At 35.6% G+C, this 22,333-nt stretch overlaps 1 protein-coding gene across 2 annotated transcripts in view; it reads left to right on the forward strand.

The window, feature by feature from the left end:
- The window catches only part of LOC106060537 (protocadherin Fat 4-like), a 79,977-nt gene extending 57,644 nt beyond the window's left edge, over window positions 1-22,333 (forward strand). Inside the window, exons 33-45 of one of the 2 annotated variants that reach the window (XM_056032100.1) lie at window positions 291-349; window positions 508-628; window positions 789-889; window positions 1,058-1,160; window positions 2,598-2,748; window positions 3,698-3,767; window positions 5,232-5,298; window positions 5,532-5,617; window positions 8,577-8,703; window positions 9,530-9,571; window positions 9,859-9,945; window positions 19,484-19,517; window positions 19,622-22,333. In XM_056032100.1, the coding sequence (XP_055888075.1) occupies window positions 291-349; window positions 508-628; window positions 789-889; window positions 1,058-1,160; window positions 2,598-2,748; window positions 3,698-3,767; window positions 5,232-5,298; window positions 5,532-5,617; window positions 8,577-8,703; window positions 9,530-9,571; window positions 9,859-9,945; window positions 19,484-19,517; window positions 19,622-19,719 (1,146 nt within the window). In that variant the 3' untranslated portion in view covers window positions 19,720-22,333. The other variant, XM_056032101.1, reaches the window with a different exon arrangement.

Raw genomic sequence — 22,333 nt, forward strand, 5'->3', positions numbered from 1 at the left:
ACACAGTCCAGACAATTTGGTCTGGGACAGTTTAGTACAGCAAGGTTGGTGGATACAGTGAGTAAAGTATATGTATAGTCAGTGTATTTGGTTTCTAATTGTATTGTAATGGCTGTTGATTTATTAGTTATTAAAGTATAATGCTATTTTCGTGCCCATGTTGTCAAGTTCTTGAGTTGTTAATGTGGAGGAGTGCAGTGTTTTGCAGTGAGCCTGATTAGAAATAAATAGAGCAATGTGTAATCTAATTGTGAAATTAGTTCATACTTATAATTAATTTCTTTGCTTAGATCTCAACAAATTTAAAAGCAAATTGTGGATTTTTAAATACAGCATTTAGTACATTCAAGTAAGTTTTCATGTAAGGTTCTTGTATTGAAGGAAATATTTGGGTCACATAATGCCCATTTTTAAAAATAGTGATTAATGATTAAAAAAATTTTTACTAACTATTGGATGTGTATTAATAAATACTATATTAAAAATGTGTGTTTATATTTTAATTAGTGAGCTAGGTCTGTGGTCTTCATATGGGTGCACTTTGGAGAGTAGTATCAACAATACATTTGATTGTTCCTGTAATCACTTGACAAATTTTGCAATTTTAATGAGCCCTTTTGAATTAGAGGTAACAGAACAAATCTAATCTATACAGTATAAAATCAAAATACATTTCATAGTAACATAATGCAAATTTAATTTTTTTTAAATTATTTCTTATAAGTCAGTTGTTTTTTTTTGTTGTTTTGTGTTCAAGTTCTAAAGTAGTTTGTTCTTTTTTTTTTCAGCCAGAAAGCAGCCTGGCATTGAGTATTATTTCAACCATAGGCTGCGGTATTTCAATATTTTGTCTGGTAGTAACAATTATTGTCTATTTGGTTGTGTGGAAGTAAGTGTCACTTTAGTAGTAATGGTAACCATATTGTATTTTATTATATTTTTTTCAAAATTTTTATAATGATTAAAGATTAGGGCACACAAAAAATGTTGTGTGTATTTGATTCTTAACTATTTTAAATTATTGCAATTATTATTGAAAATCTCTGTTTTATTATAGGCATGTAAAAGGTGATCGTTCCTTGCTACATCTAAATCTGTGTGTGTGTCTTATCATTTGTTACATTTTGTTTTTGGCTGGAGTGGACAGAAAAGAAGATGAGGTAAGCTAGACTATATAGCATACAAATAAAGGTATACAAGTCTGATGTTAAATATGATAGAAATAAACAGTAAAAGATTAACCCAAAAGCACTTTGTTAACACATTATATTGATTTTATTAAACGTTGTCAGTGTTCTAATGTGTATGCAATTTTTGTAAATCAAAAAATATAATGATTTAAGGAATCAAAATTATCAAAAGCCATGAATTTATGAAAAAGCTGTATAGGGTACACATTAAGAAAGATGCGTTTGCTCACATTTTCACATGTACCTGACATCAGCTGAGAAAGTTTTGGAAAAAAGTCTAGACCTATAAAGCTCTGGTAGCAATTGAAATATTAGGTTGTATTTTATCTGTCCTGGACTTAAAAGACAAATGTGTTAATTCCTGTAGTGCTGCTATCAACAGCCCTGCTACCTTTAGATGAAAAAAAAAAATCTGTCCTCATATCCAATAAGTCAAGGCAATAGCAGTCAATCTTTATTACAAGAACATAGATGACTGCCTCATCATAAGGTATGCAATCTGCAATATGATAAATGGTCCTGCATTTAACCTCTGCCAAATGTGCCAATGCTGCTGTGCTACTAGAGAGGAGAGGATATAACAATCTTCATTTTTTTAACGAATGTCTGAAAACATGAACAGTAAAACAATGGAAGAAAAGAATGGACAAAAAAGATACAGCAGCTATTTAGGAGAGGGAAGACATATATAAAAATGTCTCGTAACATAAAGTAGCTGTTGCATTAAGTTTATTGTTAGATTGTATTGCTGCAGCACAAGGTCAAGGTTTATATGTTGTTGACGAGTGTCACAGAATGGAAGCATGCAAGGCCATTTAGAAGAACTAACTATTAATGCACCAAAACTATTAATGCTTTCATTGGTTGAATATTTGCATCACAATTTCATGGCGGCATGTTAATTCCAGACCATAAAAGGAGCGGTTGAGAATTTCAATGCACACAAAAGGAAATTGGTTGTTTCTAAAATGCTGGAGGGCATAGAGGGTAAAAAGTATTTACAGGATGGATATTCAGAAAATTTGATTAATTAATTTGTATTGTACAATTTGATTAATTAATTTGTATTGTACAGTGTGTATATTTTTAAATGATTTCTAGTTCCAGAATTAAAGCTTTGTATTAGTTGTTGAAGGCTCTTGGTTTTAGAATTTATAGTTTACATTTTAGTATCTCTGGTATCACAACATTTTTTTAGTGTTCTGTAATTGTTCAAAAAAGGAGAAATGTATACAAAATTATAACATCTGAAATGCATTGTCTGATCAACACAATCTCATTGCAACATCAAGACATCATTGTCATCTGGCACTCAAACATATATTATCATAACAAACAATAATTTGCCAATATTTTCAAATGTCTATTGATATCAAAATTTTTTTTTGTTTATCGTCATTTCCATAGGTTGGATGTAAAGTCGTGGCTGCCTTAATGCATTTTTTCTATCTGGCTGTATTCCTGACAATGTTTGCTGAAGGCATTCAGATCTGCAAGGCTGTTGTTTTTGTTTTTAAAAAGGAATCAATTATACACATTTTATTTCCTTTTATTTATGGTTAGTAAAAAAAATATGCATTATTGAAATTTGAATAATTAGCTTTAATTCTTTTTTGTTTTCCTATCTTTGTCCTGCATTCTTTAATATAACTATAAACTATAACTATAAACTTTTAGTATTTACACAATGAAGGTCTTGGATCACTTTACACCTTTTTTATTTCTAAACACTAACGTACCACAAATTATTATACAATGAGTTATAATTATAATATAATTAGAATGTTGTAAATATCTTGCTTAGAAATATTCAGAGGCTTATCCCTTCTTACTGTTATGATTCTCTCTCTTAATCAGGCATTCTGTAAACACTGCTAATCACACAACCTATCAACACATCAAGAACTTGACAACAAGGCGCCAAATAATCTGGTACTTTAATAAGGGTCAAATAAAACAGCCAATACAACACAATTGGCAACACAATCAACTGCTACAACGTTAGATCGTATATCATTGTACTAAACTCATAACTCTACTGTCTCTTCCTGGACTCGTACATTTCACTTTAGGACTACACCAGGACCGACTTCATGGCTGACTAACAGTCCTGGTCTCAATGCTCTCCGGTCTTGAACTGCCGCTTTCCTACACACTGTGTCTCTGGTCTTCCCAGGCTTATGATCAGATGACCTTAACACTGGCGCTATTCACGTACAAAGTTCATGCCAGTACTGTCCCTTGCCTTTCAATATAGCATGCTAAATTGTATTACTGGCCTGTGTCACATATGTCAGCTGATCACACACAGTTAACCCTTCTGCGTCACGAATAGGGTTATAACAATATATATATATATACATCCTTGCTGTGCCTTTTACCCTTACCATATGCATTGTGTCACTCATCTATATTTTATCTGCATTTCATCGATAGGTTGTAACATTTGAACAGAACTGCCTCGGTGGACATTATAAACTTTCATTAATTTTATTTTTTTTTTCTAGGTATTCCACTTGTAATTGTTGCCATTTCTCTAGGGGCAACTAAAACAGAAGGATATATTTCTGATAATTAGTAAGAAATAATTTGTATGTGTATTATCATCATAGTTTGCAAGACATAGCTAATTTGTATAATATAATATACTCTTTAATATTCAAATATAGATAATGCTGTTACTTTACTTACTATTTGTTTAGCTTGCTAAAATACTGTTACAAATCTCACTATCCAGGCTCTCTGCAAACTGCACCATACACCACCAACTTAAAGAACTTGACAACTCAGGGCTCCAAAGTAACGTAACACTTTAATAGTTGAAGAAATAACAGCCAATACTGTACAATTGGCAGCACGTAACACAAGACCGTACAAATACCTCTTCGATAACACCGTTCCGCCGTATCAACTCTTGCACTGGCCTCTCCGTCTCGTTCCGGGCTTTCACTGGGTTCAACAGTTCAGGACTGACTTCACACACTAGGCTCGTTGTGTCGGACTCGATCACAGACCAAGATCAAGACGCCGTTCGTCTCAACTGTACTTGATAGTACTCCGCACTGAACCGTCGTAATGCTCCGTACAGAACCACACCGCTGAACTGTGCTGTAGTCGACCGGACTGTAGTGAACCGGGCTCTGAACCCTTGCCGTGAACCTTGCTGTATTGAGCCCCTTTTCTCGACCGTCTTGACTGCGACACCTCCGCTCTTATATAGGGTCCCTACTGGCCTTCTCGAACCGGACAGAATGCCGCTCAACGTTTCTAGGTGGTCAGATGACTACAACTCTCGTGACGCCCCTGAGCTCTGTTCACGATGGCGATCCTTCCTGAACCGTCCTGTTGACACTTGACTCGGATGACCGTCATAACTCGTCACGGTTGACCGCTCGTCTAGCGCTGGCCTGGGGCGATTTGCGTCGGCTGGCTACACTCACACCACTACCCCCATCTGTGCCACCACCAGGTTTATAACAATACGTTCCTATCAAACAAAATTAAAATGTTTCAGAACTTGGTCATTTTGCTGGACATTTATTAAAGTTTCATTATTTCCTTCTTTTTTAAATTATAAAACTTTTGATATGAAGAAGCAATCTCATCAAAAGATCAAGTTTAAACTATTTTGTCTTTAAAACCATTAGGCCTACTTGTAAAGCTGTTTTACAATACGGGTATAATGTTCTAGTTAGAATAGTAGGCCTATTACAAGCTTAAATTATATTATGAGTAGTATTTTATGCCTTCAAAAATTCATTGAGTTTTGGTTTCTTTGTATACTTCTTTTTAGGAAGATTTTCGGGACAGCTCATTGTGCTGTAATGATATGAATGTTATGCTTATTAATATTGAACACATTTGATTTCTTGTAAAATTATACATTTTTTAACTTATGAGAAAAAGAGCCTGTAGGCCTACATGATTTGAGGTATACTATTGAAATTAATTTCAATGAAAAAAAAAGTTTTTAAAAGCATGTATCAGTATTTATAAATTGTGTTACAAAATTTTTCTATTATTTTTTTTTGCCCTAAAAAGTTGCTGGCTGTCTGTACATAAAGGTCTCATTTGGGCTTTTGTTGGGCCTGTATTGTTTGTTTTATTAGTAAGTAACTCATTTTGTCTGATGTGTATTTTTTTTTATTTCAATCAAAAACAATTTAATTTTAGTTTAATTAATGTTAAAATAAAAACATGCAATTAGTTCTTGCAGTACTTAGTATTAAATATTTCATACATTTTTACATTTTGAATTCTTTGAAAATTGTTATTTATTAATTCATTGTTTCTTTGTTGTTGTTTTTAATCATTATTACACTCATAAAATTATTTTTTCAGTTTAATTTTATTATTTTGATCATTACATTACGGGTGATGCAAAGTACAGCAGTTCATCGACTGAAGTCAAAGTCTGAAAAGCTAAAGTAAGAAAATTTTTTAACAATTATTGTGATATTCTGAATAAAGTAAAAAAAAAAAGTTAAGACCTTGCAATCTTTTAGGCAGTTGATGTTAATTTAAGGTAATCTGGCTCTATTTTTAATGATTAACAAGGGTTTCATGTGGCCAGCACAACAACCAACTGCCTTTACTTTGCCCAACTCATGTCAGGTACCCATTAGAGCAGGGTGTCATGTGGCCAGCACAACAACCAACTGCCTTTACTTTGCCCAACTCATGTCAGGTACCTAGTACAGTTGGGTGGACTAAGGGACATCCTAAAAATCATGAAATTTAAAATCCCAGTCTTGAGATGCAAGACGCGAGACCCCTCTGTTTGGAAGCCAAGCACTTTACACCCACCCACCATGCCTCCACTAACTTGTCACTTGGAATGTATTTCTGAAGAAATGACTATAAAAATTCATTATTATTTAAACATGATTATCATCATCATCATTGGCCTCCTTCAGTCGTGAAACGACTATGGTTCATCTCGAACCCTTTTTCGTATGGCTGTGAAGCCCTATTTTTGAGAGACACTCCCGTTCATATATATTGCATGTCAAGGTGGCTTTCGCTTTGGTGGTAGAGGAGCTGGCCATGATTATACAGGGTGATTCAAAAAAAGATTGCACCAAAACTATTGCTCAATGTCACCACCACTACTGGCATGAAAAACATCAAGCTGATAAGAAATTCCTCCCAAACACACTTCAAGATGTACCAACTCACTGCATTGATTACAGCTGTTATTTGATCTTACATGTCTTTGATATTTACTGGCAACTGTGGAACAAAACCCTTGTCTTTAACATACCCTCACACACAAGTGGGAAGCGTGGTCGAGAGACTAAGTGCGCTTGAACTTGGCTTAGCTTGGCTACCTAGAAGGGGGCTCGAGGTTCGACACCCGACTCGGGCAGAGTTGTGTTTACTGAGCGCCTAAAGGCAGCATGGAAAAACCAACTCCTAGATACCCCCTCCCCCCCACTGGTCCACAAATGAGATTGGACCAAAAGCGCTCTGAGCATGCTATAAGCATGAAAGTAGCGCTATATAAAAGCTATAATAAAAAATAAAAAAAATTAGGTCTGGGGAGCTGGCAGGCCAGTTGCTGAGATCCAATCCATCAATGAGGAAGGTTTTCATTCAGATAAGCTTGTGCTACCAGTGGTTCTTATTGAGCACTTGTAAAGCTTGAACTAAAAACTTGAAATTATATAGAGCACTTGTGTCCAACTAGGTATAAATTTTTTTTTTATTTTATTATAAAGCGCAATAGTTTAGCTGCATTCTTTTTGAATCACCTTGTATTTAAAAATTACTACTTTGTTTTGTCTTATACACAGTAGAGTTTTGTTTTATTTTATGGTTAAGAATATGTTTAACTTATGAACAAAACAAATTACCCCTTTTAGACCTTGAGATCTATCTTGTCTTCTTATCTTATATAATACAGACGTTACTTCAAAAAAGAAGATGATTACGTCCTACGCGTCATGCATTTAGTCATGCATATTAACCAATGACTTAAATTCTGCCAAGTCACTGGTTTTCCTGGCTAGCTCAGCAACCCATTCCATGCTCTAATAGCACTAGGGAAGAAGGAGTATTTGTACAAATTTGTCCTAGCATATGGGACGAGGAATGTGCCTTTATCTTTGTGTCTTTCAGAGTATTTTATTAAATTTTGTTTTTGTATTTGAAGATTATGGTTCAGTGTTTTATGTATTATTGCTACTTTACTTTTGAGCCTTCTGTCCTGAAGGCTTTCTAAATTTAGTGATTTTACTAAAAGTGTTACTCTAGTCAAATGTGAATATTCGTTTGTTATGAATCGCACTGCTCTATTTTGTGTCTGTTCTAGTTTCTTAATGTTTTGTTGAGTTGAGGGGTCCCAAACAGAGGATGCATATTCTATTATTGGCCTAACCAAGGTTAAATAACATTTTAGTTTTATGTTCTTATTTGATTTATAGAAATTTCTTTTAATAAATCCTAATGCTTTGTTTGATTTTTTTGTAGTTTCATCAATATGTGGATTCCATGACAGTTTTTCATTTATTATAACACCTAGGTATTTTGCGTTTTTAGTCTGTGTTACTGGTTTGCCATGAATAAGATAAGTGGAATTAATTTGTTTTAGTTTTTTTGTTACTCTTAACAACTGACATTTTTCTGGGTGGAAAGACATGCTCCAATTTGATTCCCATTTCTGTAATTCATCTAATTCTCTTTGTAAAATATCTGTGTCTTGTGTTGTTTTTATTGTTCTATATATTATGCAATCGTCTGCAAATAATCTGACTTTTGTTCCTGAAGTAATGCAATTTGGTAAATCATTTATGTAAATTAAAAATAGTAGTGGACCCAAGACTGTTCCTTGAGGTACACCTGAGTTTACTGTTATCGGTGTTGATTTAGAACCATTTATTATTACAGTTTGTTCTCTCCATATCAGAAAGTCTTTAATCCACTGATGCAGTGGACCATTAATGCCGAAATATTTTAATTTTTTAAGCAAACTATGGTGGTGAACTTTGTCAAAAGCCTTAGAAAAATCTAGTAAGATAGCATCTATTTGTTGACTATTATCTAAACCTTTTGAAAAATCATCAATTAGTCCTATTAGTTGTGTTTCACATGATCTATATTTCCTAGGGTGGCAAATGATGTAAAGCTTTTTGGTTAATGAGCATGTTATGTGGCCAGCACAGCAACCAACTTATCTTATCTTCCCAAGCGTATTTCTGGTACCCATGTAGGTATGGGGCATCATTAAAGACCTGAAGTTAAAAATCCCATCAGTTTAGAAGTCAAGCAGTCTGTAAAAATGTGTATGCTTGTTTGCTTCTATAGTGTCTACTTTAAATGTTGTCTCACTAATGTAAACTTTGTTCAAAGGTTAATATCATGTCTTGCATTTTTTTATGTCCACAGATCTGTAGTTAGAACTATATATATGTTATCACCTATCTTAGGTCTGACCTGGATATTTGGTGTCCTCTCAGTCAACAGTGACCTAGTAGTCTTCCAATACTTGTTTGCAATTTGTAATTCTTTGCAGGTTAGTCATTTCTGTTTAATTAAAATCACTAAATTTAGAGCCCGTATAGGAGAGGGGACTAACAAGTAAAGTAGCAATAATACTTTAAACACTGAAACATAATCTACATATACAAAACCTAATAAAATACTCAGAAAGTCACAAAAATAAAGGCACATTTCTTGTTGCAAATGCTAAGGCAAATTTGAACATGTACTCTATCTTTTCTAGTGCTATTAGAGCATGGAATGAGTTGCCTGAACCAGCCAGGAAAATCAATGATTTGCCAGAGTTTAAGTCACTGATTAACATGCATGACTAGATTGACACAGAAACACGTTTAGGACATAATCATCTTCTTTTTTTGAAGTAACTTATAAGATAAGACAATTTAAGCATGCTTTTATTTTAGATAGATTCTGAATATTCAAATAATAGAACTGTGGGGAAATATTATTTAATTTATGAAAGACTTTTATAATCAACCACACTTTTTATGCCAATTATTTCATTGAAATAAAGAATGATTCAAGTCAATGTAAATGAATGCCTTACATAGCCTAAATGTTTTCCTTACATTATCCTATTATTATGAAGCTATTTTTCACTAAATTTCATTTATTATGTTAATTAAAAAAACTTCAAAGCTGAAAGTTATAATGACACTTTACTGGAAGTGATTACATCTCATACATTTACAGGCTCTTTCAAACATGTTTGTATTTGTAAGATTCACACTTTCATAATATCTCATGTATTTATGTAAAAAGAAAAACATAAACAAATTAATTCAAATATCGCTGTTAGTTTGTTAGTTGCCTTGTCTTATAAATATATTTATTTTCAGGGCCTCTTTGTATTTGTATGCTACTGTGTCCTATCTCATCAGGTAATTTATTCATTATACCTATATAAAAATTATTCATATAACTAAGTATGATAAAAAAAAAAGGCGAAAGCATATTATTATATGACTAAAGTTTTTTAATATATATTTGTAGACCAATTGTTAATTACACTAAAAGTACCCCCCCTAATTATGGCTTTAAGCTATAAGTAATCTTTTATATTGAGAGTTTAAAATGATTATGGTGCAATGACAAAATTAGCTTTTTTTATTTATGTCCCAATGTTTATGTATCTAAAAATTTTATAACTTAAATTTTCAATTTATAGATACGTGAAGGCATTAGTAATATGAGAAAACACGGTCATTCAAAGTCTTTTGACTCGGGAGTTCGAGGCACAGATTCATCTGCAAAAGTAATTTTTTTATTTATACTCAAATGGATATTTGTTTTGTTTGCTAAAAGCTCATGAGCCCTTGATAAAATAAATTCTTTGACAACATTGTAAGCCTGTGATGAGTATTTCAGTTATTTTCTGAGTACCTGAAGTAAGTCATCATTGATTCTCTCAGAAAACATGCTTCCACTTTTAAATGAGATTCGTCCCGAGACATGACGTTAAACTGCGCTCCTCTTTCCTTAGCACTCTTGGAGCTCAAAAGTGCCCTACTTCTTTTCTATCATTGTGTCTGCCTCCTCTTTTCCTAAGTCTGCCTTCATTGATCATCACACTGTCTCCTTAACTTTAAATTCTCACTACGTCCTAGACCAGTCCGTTTGCCGTGGACTGCGACGGGTAAGGGGGGATAAAGAGATCCTGGTGTTTGAGTGGTGGCTATCTGAGGATAAACCACAACAACACAATACTTTGGCTCCAAGTTCCCCTAGACCTGAGACCCAGATGGCCTGCTCTGGGTCAACCGGCTGGTCATGCCGAGCTACTAGCTGGAGGGCGGTGGCTGGAGGGTCAATCAGGGAGCTGCTGTATCGGACACATGTCTGATGTAACAGCTGACTGAGTATAGCACCTGTGTAGCCCTGGCGGGCTCATTCTGGACATCCGAATGGCCCGTCCCCTTGTTGGACTCGATGGCGGGTGGGGAGCACAGGTGCCGAATTAACAAGAATATATATGGACAAAAAAACACACACAAAACTACTTGCCCCAGACTTATGTCTGGGCAAGAAACGTCGAATTGATGATAAAAAAGAGGAGGTCCCAAAAAGCTGTGCCACCTGGCCATCATTTCTGGTGGTTAGGTGCACAGAGGAGGGAAAAAGCCTGACAAAGTTGAGCCCTTTTATTATCTATAAGGGACTCAAGTCAGTAGTGGGAGAGCCCAAGAGTGTGTCTAAGCTACACAAATCAATGGAACTCCTTGTAGAAGTAGATAGCAAGACACACTCTGATGGGCTTTTAAGATGCAGAAGACTCTGTGATATCCAAGTGGAAGTCATGCCACACAAGAGTCTGAACACCAGCAGAGGTGTAATCAGCTCTAGGGACCTACTGGAATGTTCCGAGAAGGAAATAGTGGAGGGCATTGAAGGAGTCACCCATGCCCGGCGCATTACCAGGCGCAGGGAGGGTGAGGAGGTCAAAACCGCCACTATTATCCTCACATTCGGAACTAGGACACCGCCAGAGTATGTGAAGGCAGGATACCTACGAGTTCCAGTGAGGCCCTACATACCTAACCCCATGAGGTGCTTCAAGTGCCAGGGTTATGGACACGGCGCGGCAGTCTGCAAGAGGAACACTGTGTGTGCCAGATGTGCTGGAGAGGGTCATGAGGACAAGGGCTGCACAGCCCAGTTCAAATGCCCAAACTGTCAAGCTGGCCACTCAGCCTACTCCAAGGACTGCCCTGTGTGGAAACAGGAGGTTGCCGTGCAGGAGTACAAGGCAAGAAACGGATGTACCTTTAGCCAGGCGAAATCGGCTGTACTGGCCCTATCCAAGGGCCAATTCGGCTTGACAAAGACCTACGCCCAGGCTGTTGCTAAGATAGGAAGATCCATAGCCACACAGACGGACACATTGACCCCACCACCCCCTCCTCCTCCTCCAACTCAGAAGAAAACACAGCCAAAGAACACACCTCTGAAGAAACAAGAAAGCCCTGTTGTCATGCTAAAGAACAGGTTCTCTGTGCTCGCTGATGAGAGCATGGAGACTGAGCAGCATGTCAAAACCAATACTCCGGGAGAACCCGGAGACATCATGTCTGACACAGGTTCTCCTCAGAGAACCCAGCCAGACACCCCAACCTCTACCGAGTTAGAGGTTGACCAACTCCCTAAGGGGAGAAATCAAAGTGGAGAGGATGCCCGAGGTGAGAGAGGAGGAAATAACCTCTGCTCTAACCAGAAGGATCTCCCCTCTCCAGAGAGAAAGACTTCCCCCAAAAGGGGGTTGTCCTCCTCTCCATCCAAACCCAAGAATAAAAATACCAAGGTCACTGGAATAAAGGGAAACCCCTCCGGGGGCCTCCCAAGGCCAAATAGCTCCAAGTAGGTCATCTAGAATAAGCCATGGATTCCAGAATTGTACAGTGGAATTGTAGAGGCCTCAAGGCCAATTACGAGGAAATGCAGTTACTGATGGACTCTGAGACTCCTGTAGCTGTCTGCTTACAGGAAACATTTCTGAAAGATTGCATCAGCTTCCGAAGCTACCGTGCTTACAGCAAGAATGTTGAGGATGCAGAGAGAGCATCAGGTGGAGCCTGTATCCTTGTGAAGGATAGCATCCCCCATGAGAGGGTAGAACTACAGACCACACTACAGGCCGTAGCAGCTAGGATAACCCTTCACAAGGTTATCACTTGTTGCAGCCTGTATCTACCACCAGGCGCTCCATTAAACCGAACAGACATGGAGGACCTATTGAAACAACTCCCCCAGCCTTATTTAATCCTTGGGGATTTCAATGCCCATAACACCATGTGGGGATCCAACAATACTGACACAAGAGGTCGTATGCTGGAGGATATCTTCCTCCAACATGATTTATGCATACTTAATGATGCATCACCGACCTACTTGCACCCAGGAACTGGATCACTCACATGCATTGACCTCACCGTATGCGTCCCCGGACTTCTGGACGACTTTAAATGGTCAGTTAGCAATGATCTACGGGGAAGTGATCACTTCCCAATCATTATTACTAACAATCTCCCTTCATTAGGATGACCTCAGCGGTGGAAACTGAATAAGGCCGATTGGGAACAATTCCAAAAAAGTTGCTCCGAGGATATCACAGAAAATATCCTCGATGAACAGAACCCAGCTGATACCTTTGCTAGCAAGCTACTAAGTATAGCCAGGAAAGTTGTACCCCTAACCTCTGCAAATCCAAAACGGCCTAGCAAACCATGGTTTGATACAGCTTGCAAAAGTGCTATTGGCGATAGGAAAAAACGACTGGCTGCATTTATAAAGAATCCTTCCCAGGAAAACCTAAAGCTATTCAGGATAGCTAGAGCAAAGGCTAGACAAACCATACGGTCAGCCAAAAGGAATTCCTGGAGAAGTTTTGTCGGCAGTCTGGATGCCAAAACTTCTGCTAGAGCGGTTTGGAAGGCAGTAAGGCGAATCAAAGGGAAAGAATCAAATGCAATAGGGCATTTGAAAAACCAAGGACGAACTGTCACGTCCCCCAGAGAAATAGCTGACTGCCTTGCATCCTCAATAGCAGAAAAATCATCCACTGCACACTACACGCCAGAGTTCCAAAAAGTCAAAACCAGGGAGGAAAGACACCCCATTGATTTCAGGTCAGAGAACAATGAAGACTACAACAAACCGTTCTCGCTTGAGGAACTGAGGGAATCGCTGGACAAGTCACATGACACAGCGCCTGGAGAAGACGAAATCCATTACCAGTTCCTCAAGCACCTTCCCGAACCCTCATTGGCAGTCCTGCTAGGGGTCTATAACTGTGTGTGGCAAACAGGCGCTTTCCCAAACAGCTGGAGGAAAGCCACAGTTATACCGATACCTAAACCGGGAAGAGACAGCTCTGACCCAGCTAACTATCGACCAATAGCACTAACAAGCTGCATCTGCAAAACCATGGAAAGAATGATTAACAGTAGGCTGGTCTGGTACCTGGAAAGGAATAAAGTGATCTCAAACTACCAGTGCGGATTCCGGCAGGGGCGGACAACAACTGACCACCTGGTAAGACTGGAAGCTTATATTAGAAATGCATCACTCAGAAGAGAACATCTAGTAGCTGTATTCTTCGATATAGAAAAGGCCTATGACACAACCTGGAAACATGGCATTCTACGTGACCTGGCGCTTATGGGGCTTAAGGGACACCTCCCCCGTTTTGTGGAGGAATTCCTGAAAGATCGAAAATTTCAGGTTCGAGTGGGCAACTCCGCTTCTGACACTCATGACCAGGAAATGAGTGTACCCCAGGGCAGCATTCTGTCAGTCACCCTGTTCAACATTAAAATAAATAGCATCATAAATGCGCTGTCCCCTGGCATAGAGTGCTCTTTGTATGTTGATGACTTTGTCATTCTCACTTATGGGAAAAACATGAACACCTTAGAAAGAAAATTACAGTTATGTTTAAACAAAATTCAGGGTTGGGCAAACTATAATGGTTTCAAATTCTTAGACTCCAAAACAGTTAGTATGCATTTTTGTAATCTAAGGGGACTCCACCCAGACCCTGAACTATTTATACACAAAAAGAAGATCCCTGTCGTGAAAACTACAAAATTTTTAGGCCTCACCTTAGATTCCAAATTTAATTTTCTCCCTTACATTAAAGAACTTAAGAAGAAATGCCAAAAGTCATTAAACATACTAAGAGTACTCAGCCATACGGACTGGGGAGCTGACAGAGATACCTTGCTGCTGCTCTATCGGAGTCTAATTCGATCCAAGCTAGACTACGGATCCATAATATATGGAGCAGCAAGGAAGTCGTACCTAAAAATACTGGAACCAATTCAAAATGCTGCCCTGCGTCTCTGTCTCGGCGCGTTTCGTACATCACCTATCCCAAGTATCCATGTGGAGGCTGGAGATCTCCCCATGGATATAAGAATGAAAAAGCTTGCAATGCAGTATATAGTCAAGCTAAAATCCAACCCCACAAACCCTGCTTTTGACTCCATATTTAACCCCACAGAGGTAGAGTTATACAATCAAAGGCCTAACGTCATACAGCCATTGGGCCTTCGAATGAGAGAACCCATCCAAAATTTAACCCCACCCATTGACCAAATCTCTAAAATAGAAACCCCTCAGAACCCTCCTTGGCTAATGAATAAACCCAAATTAAATTTATCCCTCCTCAATTTCAAAAAAGAAAATACAGACCCAAGCATACTACAAGTCCACTTTAGGGAACTGCAGGAGAGCTACGGAGATTGTGGCACCATCTACACAGACGGATCCAAAATGGAGGGAAAGGTCGCGTATGCCTGCTCCTTTCGGAACAAAACAATCTCCCGTAGACTCCCCGATGGCTGCTCCATCTTTAGGGCCGAATTGCACGCAATATTGCTTGCACTTATGGCCGTAAAAGCATCAGAAAGGAGGATATTTATAATCTGCTCCGACTCCAAATCTGCATTGCAAGCTTTGGGGCGGATGAAGACTGACATCCCATTGGTACATAAGAGCCTGAAGCTGTTGGACCAAATAACAGCCAACCGTAGGGATGTCACCTTCATCTGGGTCCCCTCCCATGTTGGCATTGAGGGAAACGAAGCTGCAGACAGAGAAGCAAAGAGAGCCCTAAATCATGCGGTGTCAGGAACCCTAATTCCCTACTCGGACCTGAGACAAAGTATTGCCTCTGCCACCTATCGAGAGTGGCAGAACCGATGGGAGGCTGAGACTCACAGTAAACTCAGGCAGATTGTGGCGAATGTCAGGTGGCGGCCCACATCTAAGGGTCTGACAAGGCGTGGTAGCACGACCATGTCCAGACTTAGGATTGGCCACACCTACATCACGCACTCTTTTGTACTGAAGAGAGAGGAGCCCACACTTTGTGAGTACTTTGACTCTCGCCTCACCGTGGAACATATCCTCGTTGATTGCCCCAGATACCAGGATGTCAGGGCGAAATATTTTAGAGTCACTAATTTAAATACACTATTTGATAATGTCGACCCTGGGAATTTGTGAACATGCACTATTTACATTAGATTTTTACCAAATATTTAAATTTTTACTACCTTTACTATTTTAACTGTGAATAGACCTTGATTTTAATGATATGACTGTATAGAATCTGGCCCTTGTTGTTTAGAGAGAGAGGGATCCTTAGGGGACTGCAGGCACGACATGGCCTAAATTGTGCCGATGTGCCTCAAATCAAAAATCAAATCAATCAAATCTAAATGAGAATCCATGTTTGAAATGTAATTAAACCTGAGGTTCTAAGTAGATCATGGAGACTCACTTGACATAAAATTGTATTCACCAAGTTCTTATATTTTAGATTTTCAGATTTAAAATATTAATAAGAAATAGAAAAAACTTGTTAGTATTATTAATAGTAATTCTTTTCAAGGGGTTCTCCCCCTATGAGTGAGGATTTGCCAGGGGTAGCCTAAGAGTTTTGAAAATAGGAATTTCTTGGTCTATTCCATTAGAAATTACTTTTTTTTTATTGTTATATGAGGATATGCAATCAGAATGATTTCAAAAATTGTAATAAATATTATTAACAGTTTAAATTAATTTAAATTAATCTAAATTACTGCATAATGCAATATTTTGCCATTGCATAATCATAGCTATTATTTCAATATTGACATCAAGTTGAATTGGGAGTCAATTTTGTTTATTATTAGAAATATGCCATTTTTATACCCATGTAATTGAAGGTAATATTTTTGTTATGGATAATGCATTTCAAATAAAAGAATATTCTGAAAAGAAAATATAATGAAGATTTTTTACAGTATGATTTAACTTCAATGGTTAAAGGAGGAATTGAAAAACCTAAGTACATCATTAGTAATAAAATATGTCTCTGTATGGATCAAATCATGAAATATGTCTCTGTATGGATCAAATCATGAAATGTGTCTCTGTATGGATCAAATCATGAAATATGTCTCTGTATGGATCAAATCATGAAATATGTCTATGTATGGATCAAATCATGAAGTATGTCTCTGTATGGATCAAATCATGAAATATGTCTCTGTATGGATCAAATCATGAAGTATGTCTCTGTATGCATCAAATCATGAAATATGTCTCTGTATGGATCAAATCATGAAGTATGTCTCTGTATGGATCAAATCATGAAATGTGTCTCTGTATGGATCAAATCATGAAATATGTCTCTGTATGTATCAAATCATGAAATATGTCTATGTATGGATCAAATCATGAAATGTGTCTCTGTATGGATCAAATCATGAAATATGTCTCTGTATGGATCAAATCATGAAATATGTCTCTGTATGGATCAAATCATGAAATGTGTCTCTGTATGGATCAAATCATGAAATATGTCTCTGTATGGATCAAATCATGAAATATGTCTATGTATGGATCAATTCATGAAATATGTCTCTGTATGGATCAAATCATGAAATATGTCTCTGTATGGATCAAATCATGAAATGTGTCTCTGTATGGATCAAATCATGAAATATGTCTCTGTATGGATCAAATCATGAAATATGTCTATGTATGGATCAATTCATGAAATATGTCTCTGTATGGATCAAATCATGAAATATGTCTCTGTATGGATCAAATCATGAAATATGTCTCTGTATGGATCAAATCATGAAATATGTCTCTGTATGCATCAAATCATGAAATATGTCTCTGTATGGATCAAATCATGAAGTATGTCTCTGTATGGATCAAATCATGAAATATGTCTCTGTATGGATCAAATCATGAAATATGTCTCTGTATGCATCAAATCATGAAGTATGTCTCTGTATGGATCAAATCATGAAGTATGTCTCTGTATGGATCAAATCATGAAATATGTCTCTGTATGCATCAAATCATGAAGTATGTCTCTGTATGGATCAAATCATGAAATATGTCTCTGTATGGATCAAATCATGAAGTATGTCTCTGTATGGATCAAATCATGAAATATGTCTCTGTATGGATCAAATCATGAAATATGTCTCTGTATGTATCAAATCATGAAATATGTCTCTGTATGGATCAAATCATGAAATATGTCTCTGTATGGATCAAATCATGAAATGTGTCTCTGTATGGATCAAATCATGAAATATGTCTATGTATGGATCAAATCATGAAGTATGTCTCTGTATGGATCAAATCATGAAATATGTCTCTGTATGGATCAAATCATGAAGTATGTCTCTGTATGCATCAAATCATGAAATATGTCTCTGTATGGATCAAATCATGAAGTATGTCTCTGTATGGATCAAATCATGAAATGTGTCTCTGTATGGATCAAATCATGAAATATGTCTCTGTATGTATCAAATCATGAAGTATGTCTCTGTATGGATCAAATCATGAAGTATGTCTCTGTATGCAACAAATCATGAAGTATGTCTCTGTATGGATCAAATCATGAAGTATGTCTCTGTATGCAACAAATCATGAAGTATGTCTCTGTATGCATCAAATCATAAAGTATGTCTCTGTATGCATCAAATTATGAAATATGTCTCTGTATGGATCAAATCATGAAATATGTCTCTGTATGGATCAAATCATGAAACATGTCTCTGTATGGATCAAATCATGAAATATGTCTCTGTATGGATCAAATTATGAAATATGTCTCTGTATGCAACAAATCATGAAGTATGTCTCTGTATGGATCAAATCATGAAGTATGTCTCTGTATGTATCAAATCATGAAATATGTCTCTGTATTGATCAAATCATGAAATATGTCTCTGTATGGATCAAATCATGAAGTATGTCTCTGTATGGATCAAATCATGAAGTATGTCTCTGTATGGATCAAATCATGAAATATGTCTCTGTATGGATCAAATCATGAAGTATGTCTCTGTATGGATCGAATCATGAAATATGTCTCTGTATGGATCAAATCATGAAATATGTCTCTGTATGGATCAAATCATGAAATGTGTCTCTGTATGGATCAAATCATGAAGTATGTCTCTGTATGGATCGAATCATGAAATATGTCTCTGTACGGATCAAATGCAAATGTCTGAAAACATCTGACCCTTCCAAGTGAAACTTCAAATTGGTAAACCAATTTGGACGAAATTAATATTCTCTGTGAGGAAAATTATAATAATCCTGACAAATGAATAAAATGAAAGAACATTTGTGCATGCTTGCAGATTAAATTTCATCATACTTTCCAAATCTACCTTGCCAGATTTACATTCACAGTTAAAGCTATAGATGTTCTGTAGAAGAGCTAATTGAACTCATTATTTATAATAGTGATGCAGTGAAATTTATTTTCAATGTCAGTTAAACAAATACAAGTCATAAATATACAATTTCAATTATTTGTAATTTAATTATATTGAGAAATGAGACAACATAAAGTTACATACTGTTTTATGATTATACATAATGCTTTGGCAATGCATATCAGATATTTACATTGTAGTTACAATTTTGTCTCAGTAGCAAAAGCACAGCTAAAATAATTTTACAACTGGGGGTTTCTGCATAGGGGGAAATTGTAAATAGTGGTCACCAGCTAAAAAGGTTGAGAACGGTTACAAAATGTGCTCTATAAGCTTCATCCAAAATTGTATGTTATGCTTTAATTAGTTTTTACTTTAAGAACAACTGCTGTTGCTTTTTTTAATTAATTTATTTTTACTTTCACACTGACAGGCCAATTAAACACATATTTAGTTTCTCTTTTTACATGATAAAAATATACACATATGCATCCTTTAAACTATTTGATGTCTCTTTTTATATAAATAAATGAAATATTCTTTTTTTTATAGAATGACTCAGAAACAAAAACTTTACGTCTTGGCAGTAAGTTTTTTTTTTTAAATTTTCAAGAATCAACTTTTATATTAAGCAATTATTGTATGGTAATTAATTTGTTATCTGATTGATTTTTTTTCTTTTATCTACAGGCTCCAGTTCGCAGGAGGAAGAGATGAATGTGCTTTCTATCCCACCCATCAGAAAAAATCTGGCCTTCACTAACATTAGATATGGGGCCAACGAATAATATTATTCATATTAGAAATGTTTACTTTTATAAGAGGCCCAAAATGTTTCAATTTAGCTTGCCATTTATTTTCTTTGCACAATCATTTTAACTTTGTCTTTATATGACCAGCCTTGCCTTTGTAACATCACTTTTAAATTGACATTGTGTCATCTTTAGTTTGTCACTATAACATAACTTTTAAATTGACATTGTGTCATCTTTAGTTTGTCACTGTAACATCACTTTTAAATTGACATTGTGTCATCTTTAGTTTGTCACTATAACATAACTTTTAAATTGACATTGTGTCATCTTTAGTTTGTCACTGTAACATCACTTTTAAATTGACATTGTGTCATCTTTAGTTTGTCACTATAACATAACTTTTAAATTGACATTGTGTCATCTTTAGTTTGTCACTATAACATAACTTTTAAATTGACATTGTGTCATCTTTAGTTTGTCACTGTAACATCACTTTTAAATTGACATTGTGTCATCTTTAGTTTGTCACTATAACATAACTTTTAAATTGACATTGTGTCATCTTTAGTTTGTCACTATAACATAACTTTTAAATTGACATTGTGTCATCTTTAGTTTGTCACTATAACATAACTTTTAAATTGACATTGTGTCATCTTTAGTTTGTCACTGTAACATCACTTTTAAATTGACATTGTGTCATCTTTAGTTTGTCACTGTAACATCGCTTTTAAATTGACATTGTGTCATCTTTAGTTTGTCACTGTAACATCGCTTTTAAATTGACATTGTGTCATCTTAGTTTGTCACTGTAATATCACATTTGACTTTCCATTTTACCACATCTTAGACTTGCCACTGCATCATCATCTTTTCTCTGGCTCTTGTTTATTGTTATAATTAATATTTGCAAAGATTTCTAATCACATTAAAACATACTCACATTATATTAAATGTTTATGATAAGGGACTAATATTCTCATAACTTCTGTAATATATACACTGTAGCTGTGAGTACTCATTGTCAAAATGTATTCTGTAATTTAAAACTTGATAGCATTTCTTTTTTTTTACTCTGTCATCTGAACAATCATTGCCATATAAGCATGTTGTTTATTGAACATAATATGATTTGACTAAATATCCTTGAAATGTTTTATTGCATCACAACTGTCTTCTATGCAAGTCATAAATCATTCTTTGTTGATGTTTTTATTCTGCCTTGCTTAGGAGAAACATTTACTTTATTTAAAAGCTTTAATTGACACTTGACAGAATTGCCTTATTGCCTTGATTTTTTTGTTTTTGGTACATTTAAATGGATTTGATATTGCTATCATTTTTATAGAATGTTAAATTCATTAAGCATGTTTAAATCTTATTTTTAAATAGTATATCTTTTCAGCAGGCATGTATCACAGCCCAAAAAATGTTTATCAAGAAAGACATGAGCTATAGTATCACTTTAATAAAACAACCTCTAATTGTTAGGTCATGGACATTGTGATTCATGTATATATGATTGTTTATTTTAAATCAGGAGCATGTTTATTTAAAGTGAGGAACACTCTGCAAGTACATTTTTTTTTACTTTAAAATCTTCAGTGATCCAAGTACAAGTATCTTATTCCTATTTCTTTGTCTTCTTAGTGGCAATACATTTAGTGCAGAAATAGAAACAGCCATTTACAAAATTTGCTCTATATGCAAGTAACTTACTTAATTGTTTTTCAAAAATAAATTACTAGAATGATTTTTTTGAAAGGTGCAATAAAAGAGTGCATTTAAGTTTCTCTTGTATAAGACTTTTAAGAGGCAGACTAACTTATTGGTTCACTTTAGTTTACATAGATTGAACATTTAATGGAAGTAATTACTTTTATAGTGAAAAATATCAATATGTCAGCTAGTCTTTGGTTTGACTAAGACTAATCTAGTGAGTGTATATAATCTAGTGAATGTAGGGCAGTAAAAGAAGAAGAATATGACAAGGATTCTCAAAACATAAGTTGTTTTTAAAGTATTATTATTGGAAACAGTGCCCTAGAATAGTTAAATGAACACAAAGCTGTCAATTAGTTCTTCAGACTTCCATCCATGTAAACAGGAAGTGTGATGTGGGAGAAGGCTGAGTTCATGTAAAGGAATGTAACATTGTCATTAGTGTGTTGACAGCTTGAAATCATCCATGCAAGGCTGTCCATTCCATTCTCTCCCCCCCTTTCCAAACCCTTAATGTAAAAAGAAAAGTGCTAAAAATGTAATAATTTTATGATAATTAACAGAGCTTCCATTATAAGTGCTTTATGAATGAAATGTATAGAAACTGATGATATCATTGAGACCGTACATACATTGCAGTGAAAAAAAAAGTCTGTTGCTGCTACAACTGATATAGATTTAGAAATGTAGAAATGTTTTTAATCGAATGTAACAAAAAGTTATATTTTATTGTTGTTCAATTTTTGTGTTCTATTCTATTATATTTTTATTAAAGTAAGAGACTAAACATTTACATAATTTTAAGTGTAAGTCCTGGAATTCATCCTCAAATTTTAGCCATATGTAAATGTGTGCAATGAAACATAAATACAAAATGTACATAATTATTTATATCAAACATATGTAATAAATAAATATTATTGTA

This window comes from Biomphalaria glabrata, chromosome 6 (genome assembly GCF_947242115.1).
Source record: "Biomphalaria glabrata chromosome 6, xgBioGlab47.1, whole genome shotgun sequence".
NCBI classification, from domain to species: Eukaryota; Metazoa; Mollusca; class Gastropoda; family Planorbidae; genus Biomphalaria; species Biomphalaria glabrata.